The following is a 23,270-nucleotide window of genomic DNA, read 5'->3' as shown; positions in this document are numbered from 1 at the left end:
CTCTTAGTATATTCCCATTTATTGTGTAATCCCTGTAACTGTTTGACCTCCCTAAATGTATGACCTCACACTTCTCTATGTTAAAATCCATCTGCCACTTTACTGCCCATTATCTATAACCCATCTATTTTGTTTTGGAGATTATGGCTATCCTCCACACTATCCACTACTTGGCCAATCTTTTTGTCATCTACAAATTTCCTAATCTTGCCCCTCACGTTCACATCCAAATCGTTAATAAAACACAAACAGCAAGGGTCCCAACGCTGAGCCCTGTGGAACACCACTTGAGACAACTTTCCATTCACAAGGGCATCCATCGACCACTTCCCTTTGTTTCCTGTTACAAAGCCAACCTTTTATCCAGTTTGCCACATTACCCCAAATCCCATGGGCTTTTACTTTCCTGACCATGTGGGACCTTGTCAAATGCCTTGCCAAAATCCGTGTACACAACATCCACTGCACTACCTTCATCAACCCGTCTTGTCACTTCCTCAAAGAATTCAGTCAAATTTGTGAGGCAAGACCTTCCTTTAGCAAATCCATGCTGATCATCCCTGACTAGTCCATGCCTTTCCACATGACAGTTAATCCTATCTCTCAGGATTGATTCTACTAATCTGCTCACCATTGAAGTAGGACTAAATGGCCTATAATTTTTTGGCATTTCCTTTGATCCCTTTTTAAACAATGGAACTACGTTTGCATTTCTCCAGTCCTCCAGTACCTACCCTGTATCTAGTGAAAATTGGAAAATCATCCTCAGAGCATCTGCTATCTCCTCCCTAACTTCCTTCAGCAGCCTCGGAAACAATCCATCTGGCCCTGGTGACATTTCAACTTTCAAGGATTTCAACCCTTCGAGTACTTCCTCTCTCTTTATGACTATCCCATCCAATATCTCGTAATGTTCCTCCTGGACTACTATGTCTACATCCTCCCTTTCCTTTGTAAACACAGAGACAAAATAGGAGACCAAAACTGTAGACAATACCTCAGATGTGTTGTCACAGCAGCAAGATTTCCTTACACTTATACTCCAACTCCTTTGCAATGAAGGCTAACTTACCATTTGCTTTTTTGGTTGCTTCCTGTACTTGCATCCTTTATTCTCAGGGATATCCCACCATCTGTTCCATTTTGTCTATGTTTTCTAAAAGTCACTTTCCCTGGAATATATAGTTTTCAATCTTTACCAAGTAGTAACCATGACTCAGTAATGGCTATGAGATCCATACCCTTTACCTCTACCTATGTATTAACTCATCAGTCCTATGATTCAGTGGTAGCACTCTTGCCTCTGCTATTCCCAGCCCTGACACTCCTGTCTCTTAGTTAGCAGGTTGTGGGTTTAAGTCCTATAAAATCTTGGGCCAGAATTCTTTCCTTGTCGGGCGGGCTTGGCGGGAGCAGATGGGGGTGGTCGGGAAGCCAACTGCCGTGATCAACTCTGCTCCGCGATATCATGTGGGCAAGCCAATTAAGGCCCACCCTCCAGGGATCATGAGCAGCAGCACTCAGCGCTACCTGTGCAGGCAGGGAGAGGAGGGAGAGCCTGGCCTAGTGCACAGTTCGCACATGTGCACGAAATAACACTTGTATCTCCGTGCCTCAGGGCGACTGAAGTGCTTTTTAAAAAAACTAATGAAGACAGTGAAAAATTTAAAAAACATGTCCCTCATGTGACTGTGACTCTGTCACATGAGCTGGGATATGTTTTTAATTCAAAAATCAAGTTTTTAGTTAATGTTTATTTGCTTTAGGAAACCTCATCCCGCTCATGGATGAGGTTTCCTAGAAAATGTAAATGCCGCTTGGCTTTTTTGCCTGCCCGCCGACAGTAAGATTGGACGGGCAGTGTAAATTTGATTTTAATTAGCTTGTTAGTGGCCTTAATAGGCCTTTCAATTATTGGCGGGTGCGCAGCCGACTCTGGCGTGTGTCTGCCGAACGAAATATTGCGCAGGTGTGCAATGGCGTCGGGTTGCACGCCTGACATCATCACATATCATTTTATGCTCGGGCGTGTCAGGCGCCTGCCTGCACGCCGAGCGTTAAATTCTGCCCTTGGAATTGAAGCTGAGATCCTCCTAGTGAGTATAGCTCAGTGTTATCTGAGCCGGTGGATCAACTATATGAACCACAGGAACCTTGAACTAATCAGTTAGCTGTGAGGAAACTACACACAAATAATCTCTAGAGTTAATGAAGAAAGGGATGGTACTCAGGATGGAAGTGCCAAGTTCTTTTCTCACTTCTAAGGCCAATGTCAGCTTGAACTTGGATTGAAGGATCATTATATTTGTTTCACCACAGCATGGCCAGAGGCTTAAAATTAGCCTTGAAAATAATCTTTAATTAATCTTAAAATTGATTTGATCAGTGGTTAGGGCACTTCAAGCTGGTTTGCTGCCACTCTCTATATATTAGGACACAGCAAGTGTGCCACATTAGCACACCTTGAAAGGCATTTAACCAGTTATAAAGGAATAGATATTATGCCAGAGGCCTCACCTCTCCCTCTTAGCTAATGGAAGATTGTGGGTGCAAATGATGAATGCAATGAATTGTTAAAAATGAACTAATGATGTGCAAAGCATCCACGATTTAAAGATCAATTAAATTTGTGCTTAAAAGGTTAATGTATTTTTCCTTAGGTCTCGTCGAATTCCTGCACAAGACAGCTCAGAGAATTGCAGCCAGTCATCTCCGTCTGAACCCTGGGTCATCACCTACAAACCCTCAACTATTTTGTTCTTTAAGAAAAAGCTGAAGGACCAACATGGAGATCGAAGTCCACTTGTGGGTGATTAACCTACTGCAGCAGCAAAGAACTAACGCCTCAAGAACCTCCGCCACTAGTCCTCAACATGGAAGCTCCTTTAAATTATCTTTCAGTTGCAACATCCAGCACTTTGATACCTCAACGTGGAGGTGGCTTTAAACTCACTGAATTAAGCACTTCACACCGGGCACACGCATTCACGCATGCACATTTGGAACACCATCAGACCAGTTGGCTGACATCTCCAACGCCAGAGTCTAGTAAAAACAAAAGATCTCAGCAACTTTTGTATGCTATGCTCTCACAGCTCAACAAGGAGGAGGCAATCATCAGCATGAGGCTCTACGTTATATTGATTGGATTTCTATTAGAGTCTAAAAAGGGAAGGACACTTCACTTGACTTTCTGAATCCTTCTGGAAGTAGATGCAGACTGGTAGTGATTCCATCCTTCTGTGGGTGACTCTTCAATTATGTTCATGCAATGATCACTCAGCCCTTTAGGCCAAGTGTGTCTGCACTACCTAACAGCTCTGCGAGTGATTTCTTAACAGTTGCAGAAGAGCAAAAACGTTTAACACCAAACTGGCTCTTAAATTATTGAATCTAACCTGCAATCATGTTGTAGGTAAGGAACATAAGGAAGTGTTTTCTGATTGAAAGAATACCATTGTAAAATCCACAGTGAATGGCGATTCTAATTCAGCCTTCGAAATCTTAATTGCTGTATCGCAGGACCATCGCTGTGAAGATGAAAGAATCATGGAAAAGAACCAGAAATATGCTCACATGTAAAAATCCATACCTGCAATCCTTTAGGAATAATGAACTCAAGGGTGGTGAGCCTTTGGAGATTCTGTTACAGGGAATATCAAAATTCACCGTGAATTAACATGATGCCTAGTTGCTAAAAGTAGTGTTGCATGTAGGGCTGAGTGAGCTGGTGATGGATCTGTTTTGTTGGAGTTCCCTCCAATCAGTCAAAACTAAACTTTAAACAAGCCTCTCCTGCCTTTTCAGAAAAGCTTAAGTCCCAAATAAGTATTGCTGTGCATGTGCAGAATTTCATCTGTACTTGTTTATATGTTACCCCTCTAGTATCTGTTGTTTATGCCTCTTTTGGGTACCCTTCACATCGCACAGTTGCCTGCCAGGCAGCGGCCTGATCCTGTTCTCTGCCAGCGCTGGTATGTAACTAGTGTTATCATCTTAGTAGAGACTGATAACATTTAGAAAGAAATTCAAACTTCCAATTAATAGCTGGAAGAATGAAAAGTCAAGATTTCACGTTTTAAAACTTTTGCTGTAACAAATGACTAAAAGCACTATTGACTAAGCACTATTTTCTTTTTGTAGGCATCTTAACTTTTAACTACAGAGAGCAACATTCCCCTTTTATACTTATTACCTATCACAGTCTCCACGGAATTACAGTCCTTTTAGCAAACAGACTTTCTTTTAGATTTATTCTGTCACAGGATGTGGGCAATTCCCCTTGAGTAGGTGGTGGTGAACTGCTACAGTCCCATCTGTTGCATGTACACCCACAATGCTTTTAGGAAGGGAGTTCCAGGATTCTGATCCAACAACAGTGAATTAATGGTGATATGGTTCCAAGTCAGGACAGTGTGTGGCTTGGAGGGGAGCTTGCAGGTGGTGGTGTTCCCATGTATCTGCTGCCCTTGTCCTTCTAGGTGGTAGGGGTCGTGAATTTAGAAGGTGCTGCCGAAGGAGCCTTGGTGAGTTGCTACGGTGTATATAGTCCACACTGCTGTCACTGTGCATTGGTGGTGGAAGCGAATGTTTAAGTTGATGGATGGGTGCCAATTAATCAAGCTGTTTTGTCCTGGATTATGTTGAACTTCTTGAGCGTTGTTTGTCCACAGTTGCTCCCAGTTGCTCTAATGGGTTCCGGCATCCCCATTTCACCAAGTAATAATTTTGAGTGATTGTTTCCAGGCACTTTCCTTCATTTTCAGAGAGTATAGCTTGTACTGATGATTCTTCTACCCCCCTGGCTCCACCACCCCCCTCCCCACCCCTGGCCACCGACCACCACCACCCCACCACCACCCCCAACCCCAACCCTCCCTCCAGACCATACAGAATATGGAAGCTGCAGTTCCATCCCTTCGACTAGAGACCATCTTCCCCCTGCATCCAGCTGTGGTAGCTCTCAAAGTCAAGCAGCCTTTTCTCTCTGCTGACCACACAGAGCCTCTGCTGTCTGTCTGTGGTATTCATTGATTTGCAGGGAAGCCTGTAACCTGATCTCAAAAATGACTTCCTCGGCTCTCATCCACATGGCAGTGTGAAACACGTTAACCTTGCATCCAGGTAGAAAAACTAATTAGATACTCTTGATCCCAACTCACTTTCATTGTCAAAGTAAATGGACGGGCACAACATAACTGTTTACAAACCTATACCTATAACACTGTTCTGGGACTTTGGAGCACTCAGGGTCTATGCATTGCAAATTCAGAGACTGCTGCCATTATGTCCAGAGCATAAGTACCTTGCACCTTCTTCTCAGTAAAACAATATAAGCCTTCCTCTGATTTCAAGCAAGCAAACCACCCAGGCTTACTATCAGGCTGACTGCAGAACAGGTTACTTGACCTCCTTCTTTACCCTAAATTTCAAGCTACAGTCAGAAAACATAATAATCTTACAAACCTCATAATTGTAACACCTCCCCCAAAGACTGTAAAATGATCACTATAGTGATGAGTTTTCAAAAACACAACCCAAAACATAACAACTTTTAACATTCTATACACTTTAACAACTAAGTTACAACACACAGTACAAGTAACATATTTCCCCCACTGCTGTCACATTGTCCATTAAACAGTTCATCCCAGCAGCATCAAGATGTTTAACCTGCACTAATCGAGTACATGAAACAGTTCAGATTTATGGTCCTTTTCTTCAGCGATTCTTAAAGTCCTGTCAGTCAAGTGGTGGAGAAGTGGTTTCATTGCTAGTAGTCCCTTTCCCATGATGACTAAAGTTCACATTGTTTCCATGGCCTTTTTTAAAAGATGACAGAATTGATTCAGCCTGGGAAACTTTGTCAAGAAGAATATTGCTGACTTGTGATAGTCCGTCTGGTTTTTGAATACCGGCACTTGTAACTTATAAACTGAGAAGAAATATTCTGTCATAACATTTTTTTAACACTCTGGCTTCAATATTCCCTTTTGGTTCTTCTTTAAAATCAGACTTTACATTGTCATCAGAGTATTGACTTTTTAGCTCAGTCTTTGGATCATCCTGTTCAGATTTTAACTTCTGATCTCCATTCTCTTTCATGGCTACAGATTCCTTAAGGTCCAGATTGAAAAAGAAAGATTTGGCCAAACAAACATCTGAGTCATCTTTTCCATGTTTAAACATAGGATTACAATTTTCCTTCAATACTTTAAGCAGTTCATTAAGATCATGTTAATGGTGAATCAAAAAGTCTTGGTACTCCCTTTTTCAGCGAGTTCCCTTAGCTTTGAACTCCCTTCTCCAGCTGGCACACATTTTGCTCAGCTCCTCTACAAGAATAACGGCTTCATCCTTCTGAAGTTTCAGTTTGTTTTCTAAACTTTAACATGCCCTCATAGTTCCAAAATAACAGCATTCACCAGATTCAAATTATTTTGGTTTACCGCACCGTCTTTCTTTGTTTGCTCATTAGCCTGGAATTCTGATGCTGTATTCTGTTTTCACTCCTGCGACTTAGAGTCTGCAGGCAAGTTCAAAACAGACAGATTCAGTTTGTTTGCATTTGACTTTAACTCTTTGTTACCAATTGGAGGTTTCAAGGATTCTTTACTCTCAGAAGTCTGAGCTTTTGATTCTCTGGACATATCTTTAGTTGAAAGAATACTTTATACACCTGGATTACAAATAGTCCCTGATTGTTTGAGTACAATGTTAATTTCAGTTGGCTTGTCTCTCATCCCAGGAGATAGCAACACCTTATATCATGCAAGGTCATTTCCTAGTATGAAATCAACATTATTAACAGGCAGCTTTGACATCACTCCTACAATAACAGACTCTATAACAGAATCATTGCTAGAAATAAGTTCTAGAGGAATGAAAGCTGGATGGTGACCAAATGTATAGGAGGATAAGAGAGTTTGATCCTTTGAAGAGAAAATTGGTATAATATTCCAGGGTAGGGCATTTATGTAATATTCATAGGACCAAACTTATCTTTAGCTGCTGTAATTATTTGAAACTTTACACAAGTTTCTGATGCACATTTTAATATTGCAGGTAATATAAACTGTGACTAAAGCACAGTTTAAACTCACTCCACTCAAACAAAATAGGTAAACAATTTCAATCAGTCCCCTGTATCAATACATTTCTATTTAGTGAACTCTGGAGAAAAGCTTGCGTCTTTTGCTAACATCCATCTTTGAACTGAACCTGTATCCCTACGGATAATAATCTTTTTGAGTCCATTATCAGACAGAAATGGAGTTACTTCACCCTAAAACATAAAACTCCCATAATCTTATGCTTGAATCTACCACCTTTGTAAATACATTAAGTGGAATTGGTTTTTCACCAGCTCTACCTGTTGGCACAGCACTCTCTGGAGAAACACTCGTCACAATCAAAAGCTACTGGCTTTGGTCTTAATTTCAAGCAGCCTGCTTTTACATGCTCTGTCTTATGACAATTAAAACAGGTTGATCTCCTTGAATCATTCTCATCTGTCCCCAGGCTCTATACTGTCTCTTTTACTACTTTAAGGAGTATCTGTCTTTTTAGTTTTGCTATCACCCTCCATTGTAATTATTGTTCTGTTCATTATCATTATTATTGTAATTAGTGTTCTGTTTATTATCATTTCGCTTCCCTCTCCAGCACCTTTGTGGGTTTGCAAACAATATTTTGCTGCCCCCCCCCCCCACCCAACCCCCGCCATGTGTTTGTGGGATAGCTCACAACTCTCAGCTGAAACTGCAGCATCTCTTAATTTAGAAACTTTATGGCATTCTAGGTGGGACTTGATTCCGAAAGAATACAGTGTTATTATTCTTCCAGCAACAACATATCCCTAAAGTTTTCAACATCTTGCTTCAACTTCATTGATCTATACCATCGATTAAATGCCATCTCTTTTTCTCTTGAAAATTCCACAAAGGTCTGATTCTGTTTTTTCCTCAAGTTTCTAAACTTTTCTCGACTACTTCTGGAACCAGCTCATAGGTGTCGAGCACAGCAGTCTTAACTATATCTGCAGACAGTTCATTTGAAAAGGTTGATTAAACCTCCAATGCTTTTCCTACCAAAACACTTCATGATAGGATTATCCAAATTTCTTGTGGGCTCTGTAACTTCATAACAATTTTCTCAAATGAGGCAAAATATATCTTGGCTCCTTCCTCAATGAACTTAGCTACTTAGCAAATACTCCTTGCTGAGTCAAAACCATGAGTTAAACCTGACTCATCATCAAATCTATCTGCTACTCCCTCTCCATGTAGTCGAAGCCTTTCTCTATCAAGTTCAAATTTCCTGGCTCCTGGTTCTCTTTGCAGTTCAAAGCTTTCCCTTTCTTTTACTCTTTGAAATTCTAATTCAAGCTTTCACATTTCTTTATCTCTTTTGGGTCCTAGTTTTTTCATTTATTTTTCAAGCCTGCTTCATTTGTAACTGAATCCTAGCCAACTCATCCTTCATTTTATCTGGATTACCTTTATCTTCCTCAAGCTTCAAGCCAATACCTTAACTATCTCTGCTTTTTTAGTGCCTACTTTTAACTCTATTTCCAAATTTTCTGCCACTGATTTTACATTAAACTTTGTTAACTGTTTTGAGGTACTCAAAGTTAAGTCCTCCCTTTTGAGGAAAGCTTCTGCAACAGACATAGCCATTTTTGACTTTTCAATAAATACAACAAAAGTCACCGTGTAATCTGGCCTGTGTGAACTCTGGACAAGTCCACTGTACTCACCTCAGCCTGTGAATTTGAAATCCTGCAAAGGGCCCCAAATTTTGTAAGTATCTCCATAGAGACCTATAATGTTTAAAAAAAATTAAACTTCCAGTTAATAGCTGAAAGAATGGCCCATCAACATTTCATGTTTTAAAGCTATTGTAACAAATGACTAAAAGCACTACTTGACTGAACACTATTTTCCTTTTATAGGTAACTTATACTTTAAACTACAGGCCACACACGGCGGGGCCTTAAAATCCTGGCCACAGAGAGGAACATTCCCCTTTTATGCCTAGCACCCATTGCAATCTCCATGTAATTATATTCCTTTTAGCAAACAGGCCATAGTTGTTCCCAGTTTCCAATGGGGTTTCCATTTCCACATTTCACCAAATAGTAACTTTTAGTGACTGTCTCCAGACAGTCCTTAGTTTTCTACGGAAAACTAGTTCTTAGCTTTCAGGGTTTTTTTAAACCCACCATTGCAGTTAAGCCTGTTTTGATGATGCTTCATGCCCCTGACTACGCCAGAACAAAGTGCCTGAAATCTGTGGAAGGTTGCAGGATGTGCCTCTTTGACTAGATGTCAACTCCCTCCCACATCTGGCTGTCCTAGCTCACAAAGTCAAGCAGCCTTTTCTCTCTGCTGACCACACAGATCCTCTACTGTGATATTCATTGATTTGTAGGGAAGCCTGTAACCTGACCTCAAAAATGGCTTCATCTATTCTCTTCTACAAAGCAGCATCAAGTTTATTAACCTTGAATTCAGGTAGAAATGATAAATATCTATCTTTGATCCCAACTTCCTTTCATCTTTGAAGTAAATAGACAGAACAGAAAATCCTTTTAGAACCTGATGCCTATAAAAGTTTTTTGGAACTTTGGGAGACTCAGGGTCTATTCATGATGAATTAGTGACTATTGCCATTGTTTCCAAGCATAAATACCTTGCCCCTTCTCAGTAAGATAAAATAAGCCCTCTTTTGATCTTTAACTATCGCACCACCCAGGCTTACTGTCAGGCAGACTGTGAAACAGGTCGCATGACCCCCTTCATTTATCCTAAATTTAAAGCTACAGTTCCAAAACATAATAATCTTACAAACCTCATAATTGTAACTTGAGACAATTAGGTGGCATGTGTGAATGGCTGGGACTGATTATTCCTTGGTCCTTATAGGAAAGCATTTAACCCTTGTTCAACATCATCCTTGTCTTTCACTCCATCCTCCATAACGCAGGCAATATTGTGAACTGACTCTGTACTAAGTAATGACTATAGACCTGCATCATTTAGCCCTAGGACAAAGCACTGTAAGCAAACCAGTGGGTTTAAAAAAGAATTTGCATTGGGTCAAGCCAATTGAAATTTTCAATGAGCTTGTCTCAGAATTATATTCACCCCCAGGGAAGCACTTACCTTCCTGTCGGCTAAAAAACCTTGAAGACCAGTAGACTATTTGTATAATTGTATCCTTGGAAATCATACACAATGAATGTTATAGAGAAGAAGACATCTCTGTGCAATTCAACCTTAAGTAAATCGCTCCCCATACCAATATGATAATGGTCAGATCTTCCCATTCTGTCTCGAGGCTACAGGGCAGAATAGTAAGGCAACAAAAATGGAAATGAAAAAACTCAGAGGGTCTGGCAGCATCTTCGGAACAGTTCCAAAGAAGAGCCATATTGGGCTCGAAACATTAACTCTGTTTCTTCTCCACTGATGCTGTCAGACCTGCTGAGTTTTTTCAGCATTTTCTGTTTCTATTTCAGATTTCCAGCATCTGCAATATTTTGCTTTTAGAATAATGAGGTAACTTAGAAGTGCTGATTCAACGATGCACTCATTTTGGGAGCAAAGGCCCTGATGTGGCAGCAGCATGCACTCAAACCAGGAGGCTTGAGGCAGGTCCAAATATGGGCTGGGCGCCTCAATAATGTTGATAGATTGTGCTGCCTGTGTCTGACAGCTTGCCCAGCTGAGGAAGCCCCATTTCCTGAGGCTTGCCTCGCTGGCAGCAACCCATAGGTGAGATCTGGGAGGTGGCTGTGGAGTGACAACAGGGAAGAATGGGATTGTGATGGGGGCTGGAGTTTGCTTACCTTGGCTCCACCACAAGGATTTTAAAAAAAATTTTTCTTTAAAACATTTCCTTTTTGTGGGTGACTGTTTACTAATCCCATGCAGAGCATGCCAGCACCCCACTCCAGTCTGCACATTTTCGGCATGAGATGTTAGCCCTCAAAATCGTTTTTTTGCACATTTTTATGCCTGCAAAATGGGCATGAGATCCCTGTTCTACCTCTGAGTGCCAAACCACCTGGTATCCTAGTGCTGCAGCTGCTAGGCTCATATAGAAGATTTCAAGATCTGCAATAACTAAATAAAATCCAACCCCTACTGAAACCTGAACGCAGAGGGTATTTTTGCAGAAGTTTTCTTGTTATTGAAGAATGCTGCTTATTGTGCAGGCTTCAACGCAGCATATCAGCCAGGACCTGAAAGGAGAAAGCAATGGCAGCTTCCCAGAGCTGAGGTAAATGGCAGTATGTGGAGCTGTGGGCTGGTGATGCATGAAATTATAGCCTGCCAGACATTAAAGATTTAAAGATAAACCAAAGCTAATAAACCTCAGGCTAAATAACTCAGATATCTGCAACAAACAGCCAGTCTATACTATACATCAAAGGCCAAAATAAATGCTGCTGGTCACTAAAATTACTTCCTTTTGTTGTCCATAGAGTGACAGGATTAAGGAAAATATTGTCTTCAGCACAAAGTAATGTTAATTATGAATAAACTGAAATTGAGCAGGATTTTAAAAATCTTTTAAAGCAATAATTGGAATACACTTGCAGCCTGTGGGCCCTTACACAGTTTCAAAGCTACTGTTTAACCAGACTTCCTTGAGTGATGCCATTTTGCATTGTGCCTAATCAGAATTGATATTGTCTGGCTCCTCCTGTATCATTTCAAAGCCTTGCAGGGTAATTTTTTTTTAGGAATGCTAGTTTACAAAGATACAACACAGAGTTTAGTGGAAATGGAACGATATCCAACTTGGGCGATCTGTGAGAAATGTATTCAGCATAAGGTGTGAGAAACATATGAAAATTGAAAGCAAGAAGGTAGCTTCCTTAATACACATACTCCAACTCATAAATGTGTATGAAGGTGTTCTAGCTTTACATGTCATTATAGATTGTTAGACTAACCACGAGAAGGTATATTAAATGCAAAGATATAGTGTGATAAATCAGTTAGTTGGGGTAAGTGCAAACAGAACCAACACTGCTGAGCCAAATTGAAGCATGACTTGGATCTCTCAGGATCCCTTTTATTAACTGGTTTGAATTTTACAAACTGAACAATGTTTCGCCCTTAGTTAAAGGGACCACCACTTCACATCAAGCCAGTTAAGTTCAGTTCAGGCCTTGAAGTAGTCTTTTATACGGGTATGTCATGGTGGAAATTCTTGACCCACTAGATTGTGAAGCGTTACTGAGGCGGCTTTCTGGATTTTTCTTCGGAATCCTGTGTACAATACAGGGGTTCTCATATTTCAGCACAGGACTTCCAGCATTGCTAATGGGCTCCAGTTTTAAATTACACATTAATGATATGTTTCAAAGATTACATTTCTAGAAGGGTTTTTAATTACTTTCGGTAGTTAGGGGCCACATGAATTTTCAAGCTTTTTGAGTATGAATGAGTCTGCATACTTGGTGTGTCCTTACATGCACAGCTCAATCTTTCTTCTGTCAAAGCAGCCTTTAATTATTGTAATTGAGTAGAGATAATTAAAGTGGGGTTGGGTCTTATCTCTTCTGTTGGGTGGCTTTCTCTTTTTCTGTTTCTTAACTTTTCAGTAAAGGGAAAGTTGGGTCCAGTGGAGTAAAATCATTCCCTTCATCAAAGACATGGTGATATTTATTGATTAGATTATCACTTCAGGTCCTTCAGTTCACTTTTCTCATTTTTGTTCTTTGTCTGCTTTCTCTGCCTTTCCCACAATGCCAGTTGCCTTTATGTTGCCTTCCTTTGTTTGAGAAGACGGTGCTGCCTAGACTCCAGGCTTCTCCAGTTTGGCTGTCATTAAGTGATCAGTACATAATTTGATGTGGTCAAGTAGAATAAATACCAACAAAATGGAATATTCTGTTGTGAGGAAGCAGTCCAGATGGAAGTTCGTCTGAACACTTATGACTGACCTAGAATGCAGCACAGCAATTCTCAATTGTGGGCACTGCTGAGTATTTAAGCCCACTAGCATCCAATTAAAAGTGACATGGTAGACCACTGTACTGCTGCTGAACACAGACATTTTTATTTTGCTTTATTTTATGACTCCTTTGGTTGTGTTTTCTTCAATACCCACAAGACCAGACTGGTCCATGGTAAAGGAACAACATTGGGAAAATTCTAAGTTGCTCCTACCCCTGAACTGCGTAGTCATTCTTTTCTGCTTTTCAAAGTCTGCACAAGTCCAGACCTTCAGATTGGATGGATTAGGGAGATTGATTGTTACCATGAAATCTAGTGTTTGAGCCATACCCTTGTATAAGCCGCACTCTTAATGTGCTTTGTATAGATCATATTGGTATTCAATTACACAGGTATATATAAGCCAATTCCACATCTTAGCTTAAACATTGGTATCCAATAGCGATTCAAATACAGGATTTTGGTGTGACCATTGTATATATGCAGCACAGAACCTGTACTTGCACTTGTCAATCATTTGTCCCAGTTTGTTGGTTTCCTGCCTATTTTATATTTGGTAAGGTTTCTGTGTCTTCAGTTTTGTTTGCTGCAAATCCGAAGAGCATGTTGCCTGTCAATTTGCATCTTGTGCTCCTCACAAGTGGGATACGTTTTTCACACATCCTGTGATCATATTCAGGTTACCTCTCACCTTCTGTTTGGGCAAGGGTCATCTATGAGAACGTAATGTCCAAAACCACTGTTAAGTGTCGATTAACATTGCCAGAATTCCTGACTCTCAGGAGATCCCATGTTATGTACACATTTTATGGAGATTTGAATCCGATTAATGCACCCCGCCCAATCCTCTATCAAAAAGTGCCCTCTGCAAGCTTGCACTTGTAACTTGCCTGGCTGAGTACCGGGAAAATTAACCATCAGTAGATTTTTGAGTAATGAGGATGTTAAAGGATATGGGGATAGTTTGGGAAGGCAGAGTCGAAGGAGAAGATGATCTTATTGAATGGTGGAAGAGACTCAAAGAACCAAATGCCCTATGCCAGCTCCTATTTCTAATGTTATCAAAGTTACCATAAATCCAGATCAAAATATGGCAAAAAACACACAGTACATTTTGTTCCACCATTGCAGAACTCTACAGTTTTAAGATGGATTATGGATGGGGGCATTCAGAGAAAATCCTTGAACTTAGCGGAGGTAACCTTGATGGTTATCATTGCCAGAATCCGAATAGAAGCAGGAAAGGTGGAAAAATGTTCTTGGGAAAAGAATCCCTCTATAAAAACATAGGAAAATGAAATTAAGCTATTTCCTTGATATGAATTCCTCGATATGTTAATATAAATCTGTCACAAAAATGTCAGTTACCAATTTGATCAGAATATCTTCTTTAAATATTATAAACTCACTATGAAATACTAAGGGGATATAATGGGATTGTGAGAAAGGTCTTTCCTGGAAAGAGGTTATAAAATATGGAATTTATTTTATTGAGAAATGTGTTTTTTGAAAACATTAATATTTCTAAAACACTTAGAAATTGATATTGTCTCCATTTATACCTGGTTACATTTTGGAAAAAGAGACAAGTACCAGCAGGGTATATGCTGTAAAACTGTATTCTGTTAAAAAAAAAACATTTTTAAGCTATTTTCATGTCTCCCATTCTCCATAAGAAAGTGGAAATATATATGAAGATAGTATAAGCAATAATTTGTACAGTAAATTATTCTGTTTTTTCTATATGTATGGATGTCAATATTTACAAACTTAAATTATGAAGAGTACTGTAGTTTATTAAATCTGTGTTTTAATAAATTTGCATGTCTTAAAATATAACCTTTTGCAGTTTCTACTAAACTTTGTTTTATTTTCTTGTGCAAGGTGTGAAAATAAAATTGCACACTGTCATCAGACCCATTGATTTAGTCACATTGCCCAGTTCCCCACATGTCTTTCCTCCCCTCACTTATGCACTGGCTTCCAGAACTCCATCGTCACTGGTAAAGTAAATACCTACTAGTGTAATGCAGACTCTTCTGTGCCAGGTCAAATGTAGCAGTGTGTGACACTTCCTGCCTCTCTCATCCTTTTTCTTCCTCTGCTGTTGCAGTCTCACTAGCTGGGATTTTCCAGTCCCGCCAGCGGTGGGCATCGTTGTGGGCTGGGCGGGAAAATTTGGAGAGACTTTTGGCTGCTGCCTGCTGCTGGCAGGACCAGAAATTCCCACCCACTATTTCTGTCGCACACACACTTTTCTAATCACAATTTTCTGATGAGCTGAAAGTTAAACAGGAGCAGATCTAAACTAAACAGGCAACAAATGCACAGACTGACAGAGAGGAAAGTGGCTGCAAAACTGGCAAAGAGAACCCATTAAAGGATTATGAAAACAACCAATTCAGAATAACAAATAAGATATAACAAAATGAACCATCTGAATCACTCCAAATACTTAATGTGAGGTAAAAAAGCTGCATTTTTTCCTCAGCAACTAAATTTTTTAATATCTAAATTGGTATCTAAGCAAAACATCAAGAAGTTACTTATTTCATAATTACAAGTTTAATGTTACCTATTGAATTCACTTTTAATATTCATTATTACCCTTATTAGTTCAGAGAGGGTTCACTAGGCTGATTCCTGGGATGAGGGGTTTGCCTCAGGAAGAAAGTTTGAGCAGATTGCATTTATATTCATTGGGAGAATGAGATGTGATCTTATTGAAAGATTCTAAGGGGCTTGATGGGGTAGATGCTGAGGGGATGTTTCATCTTGTGAGGGAATTTAGAACCAGGGATACAGTTTAAAAATAAGCTGTCTCCCATTTAAGTTGGAGATGGGGAGGAATTTCTTCTTGGAGGGTCATTGGTGTTTGGAATTCTCTTCTCCAGTGACAAGTGGAGGCTGGGTTATGAATATATTCAAGGCTGAGTCGGACAGATTTTTGATTGACAAGGGAGTCAAGGATTATGGTGGCAGGCAGGAAAGTGGAGTTGAGGCTAACTTCAATTTTTCTTATGTTCTTAAAGTTGGTATTTAAAGGCCCTCAGCCTGCATCAAAGGCCTGGAAATTACCCTACCCCCCACCAACCCCAAGAACAATTGAACGGGGTATTCAATTGCTTCAGACCACGTGCAATAGTTGGTTTCTCTGAACTAGAAAGGGCTTCCCCTTACCCAATAAGGATTTGTAAGGTTTTAATTTTGCAAACAAACTAGACATCAAAGCCAGAATTTTGACACCGGTGTGCAGGGGTGGGCCTGACATGCCAATGCGTAAAATATTGCGCGATGACGTCGGGCGTGCATCCCGGCGTCATCGCATGTCATTTAGATGTTCTGTTCGGTGAGCGCGTGCCGGAGGCAGCTGCACGTTTGCTGAACTGTCAAAGGCCTGTTAAGGACATTAGAGAAGTAATTAAGATAATTAACAACGCTGCCCATCCAACATTAAGGCTGGCGGGCAGGTGAAGAGCCCAAGCAGCCTTCGAGTTTTTCAGGAAACCTCATCCACGGGTGGGATGAGGTTTCCTGAAGGTTTAAAAAATCAGTAAATAAATTCTGCTAAATTGAGAAACATGTCCCAGCTCATGTGACACATGACGGGACATTTGTAAATAATTTTTATCTTTCTTTATTAAAAAATTTAATTATGTACTTAATCTCCCTGAGGCATGGAGCTGCCTCAGGGAGATTTCGGTGCTCTGCCGCATGCATGTGCGAGCGTAGGCTCCGACTCTCCCTCCTCCCCTGCACGCACAGGCAGCGCTGAGTGCTATTGGCCGTGCGTCACGCTGGGCGGGCCTTAATTACCGACGTAAAATGGTGGCGCAGAGCCAATCGCGGGCAGCGATCAGCTCCATGCCCGCCTGCACCTGTTCCTGACCAGCCCGTCCAACATGCAGAAAATTCCCCCCTAAATTCTCAAAGTTTTATTTCAAGTAGTTTTCACATTTAAAATATTACTCCCCTTTTGCAGTGAACTGCTGAAGTTGAACTTACAAGACTGAACTTTTACTACAGAGGCAGGGAACAGGGTCCTCGTCTGTTTTGGGGTCAGAAACCCACCACTGCTGGAACACTGATTAAATTTTAGATTTTCAATGGTGAACCTGTAGTTGATATGGAGACAGGCTCCCTGTCCAATTAGAGTCAGTGGGGCAGGAACAGAGGTGGGTCAGATGAAGTGTGGAACTGAGTAAAACTCTCTGGGGTATCCAAATCTGAGGCTGCTGGATGTCTAAAGGAAGAAATCAGATGGTTGTGCTAAAGCCTTCCACAGCACAGGGGGAAGCGAGATGTCACTAGGAGAACTGGCATTGGCACCCAGGACAGGACTGCCCACACTTGATCGATGCCAACCTGGTTCTAATGTTGAGTGCTGTGAGGGAGGGGAGGGAGATCCTTCCTGGAGGGGGGCAAGAGAAGGCCACCTCATCGCATCAAGCTGTAAGTGGGTCACTGGGATGATTTCTTTCTCTCTCTCTCTATTGTTTTCCTCTAGTTGGACCATATTATTGGTGGCACTTTAAGCCACATGTCTGGGACTCCATATTGTGCTGCCCATGTTAGGAAAAATGGTGTGACGGGAATGGGAATACTGGTTGGATTTTCACCTCCTAGAGTTGCTGCAGCAATTTGTAGCACACACACAGCTGTCCTGGCACAGATTGCGGATCAAACCTAAGATCTCCCTCCAATGCATGGCTCTATTCCACACTGCAAAATGAATTTACCAATTGAATTATTGAAGGAACTGGCAACAATATTCAGTATTTTTTAAACTTTATTCTCAGGCAGACATTTGGAAGTGTTTTCCAGTTATTTTTTGTACTTCTTATCTCAAGGTGGTAAAAGAGATAACAGGATCCCTCACGATGAAGGCGGAGTTTCTGGGCAGATATGTTTCCTGCATTGGCGGTAAGTGGTTCGATGTTCCAGCTGCATCTTCGATGCATGTCTTAGCACAGGTATCTCAAACTTCCTTTCACATGCCTCTCAACCTGGCTTAGAGAGGCTGAGCTGAAATGTTCCTGGAGCAGGAGATCCCTGACATTCATGGCATCTGCACAAACATTTGAATCCCAAGCCGTGCCCAGTCTCCTTGTTGATTAGCTGGGGTACTTCTCCATTCAGCATTATTTCCCGCTAACTCCCCTTCCTCATCCTCTCTCACCTCCTGCTCCTGTTCTTCCCCTGCAATAGCTGACACCTACCAGGGTCTCAACGTCCTTAATTTACCGGCAAGCACTCCTGCTGGCCAATTGGCCAGCTCACCAAAAATCATGTCATGTGACTATTCCTGACAGGATGCAAGGTCTTGGTTTGCATTTGATCCCGGCGTTGTGGTCCCGACTCCAGACAGAAAATCTAGCCCTAAGTGTGTGAGCTTGAACAACAAATAGGAGCAGGTCAGTCCACCTAGAGGGGACTGGGAATGATACCCTCAGTTTATTTAACGGTACAGTAATCAGCAATGGGAATACTGGTTGATTTTTTATCTCTAGAGTTGCTGAAGTAATATGTAGCACTCCCACAGAGGTCCTAGCACAGACTAAGGATCAAACCTAGGATCTCCCTCCTCTGCATGGCTTAATTCCATACTGCAGAATGAATACAAAAGGAATTACTGGAGGAACCTGGCAACAATGTTCAATCTTTTTTCAACTTTATTTTTAGGCCAGAAGGGTTTTCCAGTTATTTTTGTACTTCTCATCCCTTCGTGAGATCTACTTGGTCTGAAGTGGAGAGGTCAAATGTATGACCTACTCTCAGGTTACTGTTAGTGCCTCGTGTAGTCCAACACTATGAGGTTTATGGTCTGGCCCAAGCTGGATTTTTTACTCTGGTTCTTCCTTCTTTTCACTAGCAGGCAATCTGTACTCAGTGCCTCCCAGACTGTGGTATCCACTTGAACAGGCTCCTGGAGCCTCAGTTTATATTTCACCTAAAGCATAGCACCTCCAATGTCTGAGAATGTAGAGTTGAGGTAGAAAACAGCCCTGATTATACTGAATGGCAGTTGCAAACTCGAAGGCCCATAAGACATACTCCAGCTCCAATTTCTTATATAACTTATGCTGCAATATGGCATCACCTCAGGACTGCACTATCTAAGCCTTCAAGGGATATTCAAACTCAGAAGCAAGAGCTCCACCAACTGAACATAGACAATATATGATTTAGGAATGTCCATAATATAGTGGATTCTCCATCTTCTTTAGTATGTCCTATCATGTGTGGTTTCCTTATGATCTTTAAATAGAGATGAGCACACATATGAGTGATAAGGTGACCTGATACAAACATAGAGAATTATCAGCCAAATCATTTTACCATTGAACTGACATTCAAATCATGTCACATTACATTAATCATTCTTTAATACTCATACTATTGACCACAAACCTATCAAAATGAATTCATTGCTTTGTTAGCAACCTAGTATGTGTAAAGTCATTGTATATCTGCACTGTGAGAATGGAGTAGGCAGGTAAAAGGTGACTTGGCAGCTTGCAGTGCTTTCTGGATGGCATTCCATCATTGTAGCCGACTGAAACAGGAACCGAGGCTTAAGCAACTTTCACTTGGCTTCACGAATGAAACTGGGGAGTTAGAAACAGCCCAGCTACAGGACACAAGCTGGGTGCAGTGAACTTATGCTGCAGAATGCACAGCAAGGCAATGAACCTGTTAAAAAAAATCACCACTGACATGGTACAAGGTGACCCCTGAGCTGATCAGTTTTCTAGCTACGATGATAGAATGCCACCCAGAGAGCACTGCAAGCAGCCAAGTCGCCTTTCACCTACCTATACCAATCTCTCAGTGCAGATATACAATGACTTTACACATACTAGGTTGCTAACAAAGCAATGAATTCATTTTGATAGGTTTGTGGTCAATAGTATGAATATTAAAGAATATATTGTAAATGTAATATGACATGATTTGAATGTCAGTTCAATGGTAAAACGATTTGGCTGATAATTCACTATGTTTGTGTCAGAACACCTTATCATATGTATGCTCATCTCTATTTAAAAATCATAAGGAAGCCACACACGATAGGACATACTAAAGAAGATGCTCTCCTGCATTCCCAACAAAAAAATCTGCTGTGCTGGCCAGGACACTGGAAGAACACTCTCCTCTTCTCTAATATTTCATATCTACCTGTTTAAAGTTTCATCCAAGGATCACACTTCGCACAATGCAGCACTCTTTCAGTACTGCACTGGAGTGTCAATTTAGCTTTAGATGCTCAAATCTCTGGAGTGTGGCTTGAGCTCTTCTGACTCAGAGTTGAGAATGCTACTAACTGAACCAGGCTGAGGAAAATATGTTGAGATAAAATGGTTCCCTGTTTATACAAATCCCACAAATGTAACAAATTCAACTTTGCCAGAATGTTGTGCAATCTTTTGTCTTCATGCAAGAACCATTTGTTGAGAAATTCAAGCTTTGTTAAGTCTTATAACTATGATTGGCAAAAAGTCTACTCTTACATAGGGAATGCTAGATGAAAAAAGACCAAGGTGCATCAAGTTCACCCTCCACCATCTTGGAAGTCACATCATACAACGATAATAGAGTTGTTGACTAATCACTACAGTAAATCCCTATCAATTAGTCTACAACAGACCAAGAAATACCATGCATGTTTCAAGTTAATCATGTACTTTATCCCAAAATGTTATTTTTGAAATAAATCCATTTTCTTTACATTGAAATGTACCAATACTACCACCACCATCCCTGCAGGGAGCCTGATTATAGGTTGACCATGTACTGACTGAAATATTCGGGACAATTTTGACCTATGCTGCCAATTGGGGAAATTGATGGGATTGGGTGGAATGTTGTCTTTACACCCTGTCTGATCTTACTTTCCATTGATGGGAGACTAACATCAGATGTGGTGAAAAATTGGCATTCCACCCAATCCCATGTGTATCTTGTCCAGTGAAATTGGTTAAAATTCCCACAGATGTTTCCACAGATTAGTTTCAAATTTACCCCATGCTCGACCCCCACTAAGCAGAGTCTGCTTTTTTGTCTTCTATATGTTGATTTGAATGATGGGTTGAAGTTGCATTGTGTGATATCAATAACAAATGAATTAACATCTTAGTATGAAACTCCTCTGGCCATTATGGATTGTCAACCTACTTAAATGAAACAGGTCAACATCTTTTAGTCAAATGAAGGAATCTCACACAAACCTGTTAAAGAAAAATCACCACCAATATGGTACAAGGTGACCCCCTGAGCTGATGAGTTTTGCACGAATGAAGCTGGTTCGAAGATTGTGGCTCAGGATTGTGTTTGTGGAGAAACTATTTAAATTGACCTTTCTAAAAAAAAATTGGGTTGAGTTATATGATAGAATAATGAAAGCCAAAGATGTAAGTGGTTGAGCAGCGAGTATAAAAGCCCCATTGAACAGACAGCGTGTGGAGCCTGACAATGATGCTTTGGTTTGTAGAGGATTACTTCTGTGGAATGGTGAGAGTGGTGCCAGTTTCTGGTAGGAATAAATAGGATCTTGCAACAACAGCCTTCCTCCACATAGAAATTTGTGGTAGAGGGAAATGTTTACCGCCTCTTGTCATGCACTGCAGTTGAAAGAGACCAACATGTAGATGGAGAGATTAGGAAGATGTTTTTTTTCTCTCAGACACATATACAATCCCTGACCTCTCTCTTCATCCAAGCAACCCAGTTGAATTCCCACTTGCTAATCAATTAACACATTGCATCTGTCCAAGGGACTGAGATTCCTCACAAGTATTCCCAAAGCTCGCTGCTCAAACTGTTTCCGATTACTGCTAAGGCTGAATAAAATTGTTAGTTCATCTTCCAGGAATTCCACCAATTTGTTCTCCCCCGTGAGAGAAAAACATAGTCATCCAACAGACGGAAAGTGATGAGGGAGTCCCAGGTTATTTTTAACGCTCAGTCTTCATGCTTAGTACTAATTAGATTGGAGTTTCCAAATTGGCCTCTGTTGGCAGCTCTGTACAAACTGGCTGTATGGTTTTCTAGAGTTGGATAACATTTTCCAAGTAATTGTTTTATGATAAAGCAGCTCCTTCTAAATTGATCTTGAATTTGTAGTCTGCTTTGCACTACGCTGGACCATTTGACTGGACTGTGGCTGCAGATATTAAGGGCACATGTTCAAAATGAATGAGTCTGAAGCAAGGCTACAGGTCAGGAGAATATTTTTCCCCCACAGTGTAATGGGTGTGTGGAAAGCATTGCCGCTGAAGGTGATTAATAGGATAAACTAAACATTATTGTTGGTGATGTGAAGATGCTAATGCCTGTTGTTTTTCTGCAACAGGGTATGTTACCAATTTAGCTTGGATCTGGATTGACAGCCAATATAGACTTGCAGGTAGATAAAGAGGAATCAAAAATTGTATTTGCATAGGTTTGTCATTTGGTACCATTGCTGTCAGGAGGGCGACCATTCAAGCTCCCTAGACGTCATTGTAGGAGGACTTGTCTGGAGATCTGAGATTTGAGCCTCCCGCTATTCTGATTTACAGACTAATCTCAGTCAAGGTCGACAATTAATCCCAGTGACATGAGCTAAGAGAGGGGAACATATACCAGAGGTCTCACTCTTCATTGCGATCCAGTCTGGATTTCAGGATCAGGCCTGGACTATGATGAATTCCCCCACTATCACCAAATAAGCTGCCAACAATCACTGTCAAAGCTGATGTGAATAATACACATAATTGGGGAATGACTGGAGGGTACTGATGCTCATGTATCTTCAGGAGATGAGAGGAGAGAATCAAAAAAATCAAATCAATTGATATTGGCACAAAAACCAAAAAGGGTAATTTCAGTGAGCTTGCACTGCCAGCAGGAGCCACACCTGAGAGGATTTCTTGTTGGTTAAAGGACACTAACACATTGATTCTCTTTGAGCAAGACTCCCCACCATGAATGTGAGATTGAGGAATTTTCCTTTAACTTGTGCACACATTTAATCAGCATTTGATTTTTGAAGAAGAGCGGTTCTCCTCCCCCACCCTTCAATGGCGTGTCTACGGGCTAGAGTGCAGCAAAAAGTCAAGTGCAGCAATAAAGGATTCTTTGTTCGATATAGATGTTATTCTCAAGACATTTGAGTAGAAAACAATGAGGGGCTTCTGCAATAAAGGAGGAGAGAGTTGGAACATGGCCCATCAATGTTGGGTACTTAGTTTGAATACGGTTCAGGCTGACAAAAGTACAAACTTAAAACAGGTTGGTGAGGTTTCCTCTTCCTGG

At 40.8% G+C, this 23,270-nt stretch overlaps 1 protein-coding gene across 2 annotated transcripts in view; it reads left to right on the top strand.

Moving 5' to 3' along the window:
* kremen1 (kringle containing transmembrane protein 1) overlaps nt 1-23,270 on the top strand; it is a 253,321-nt gene that overhangs the window by 187,533 nt on the left and 42,518 nt on the right. Inside the window, exon 9 of one of the 2 annotated variants that reach the window (XR_005944764.1) lies at nt 17,825-17,897. Coding sequence is in view for 1 of the 2 variants with exons in the window: in XM_041202488.1 (XP_041058422.1) it covers nt 2,661-2,817 (157 nt within the window). In the remaining variant the exon portion in view is untranslated. Of the gene's footprint in view, nt 1-2,660; nt 4,384-17,824; nt 17,898-23,270 lie in introns of those variants that run through there. The other variant, XM_041202488.1, reaches the window with a different exon arrangement.

Source organism: Carcharodon carcharias, chromosome 13, assembly GCF_017639515.1.
Source record: "Carcharodon carcharias isolate sCarCar2 chromosome 13, sCarCar2.pri, whole genome shotgun sequence".
NCBI classification, from domain to species: domain Eukaryota; kingdom Metazoa; phylum Chordata; class Chondrichthyes; order Lamniformes; family Lamnidae; genus Carcharodon; species Carcharodon carcharias.
Note: the sequence above shows the minus strand (reverse complement) of the source record. Positions and strands in the feature narration are given on the sequence as shown.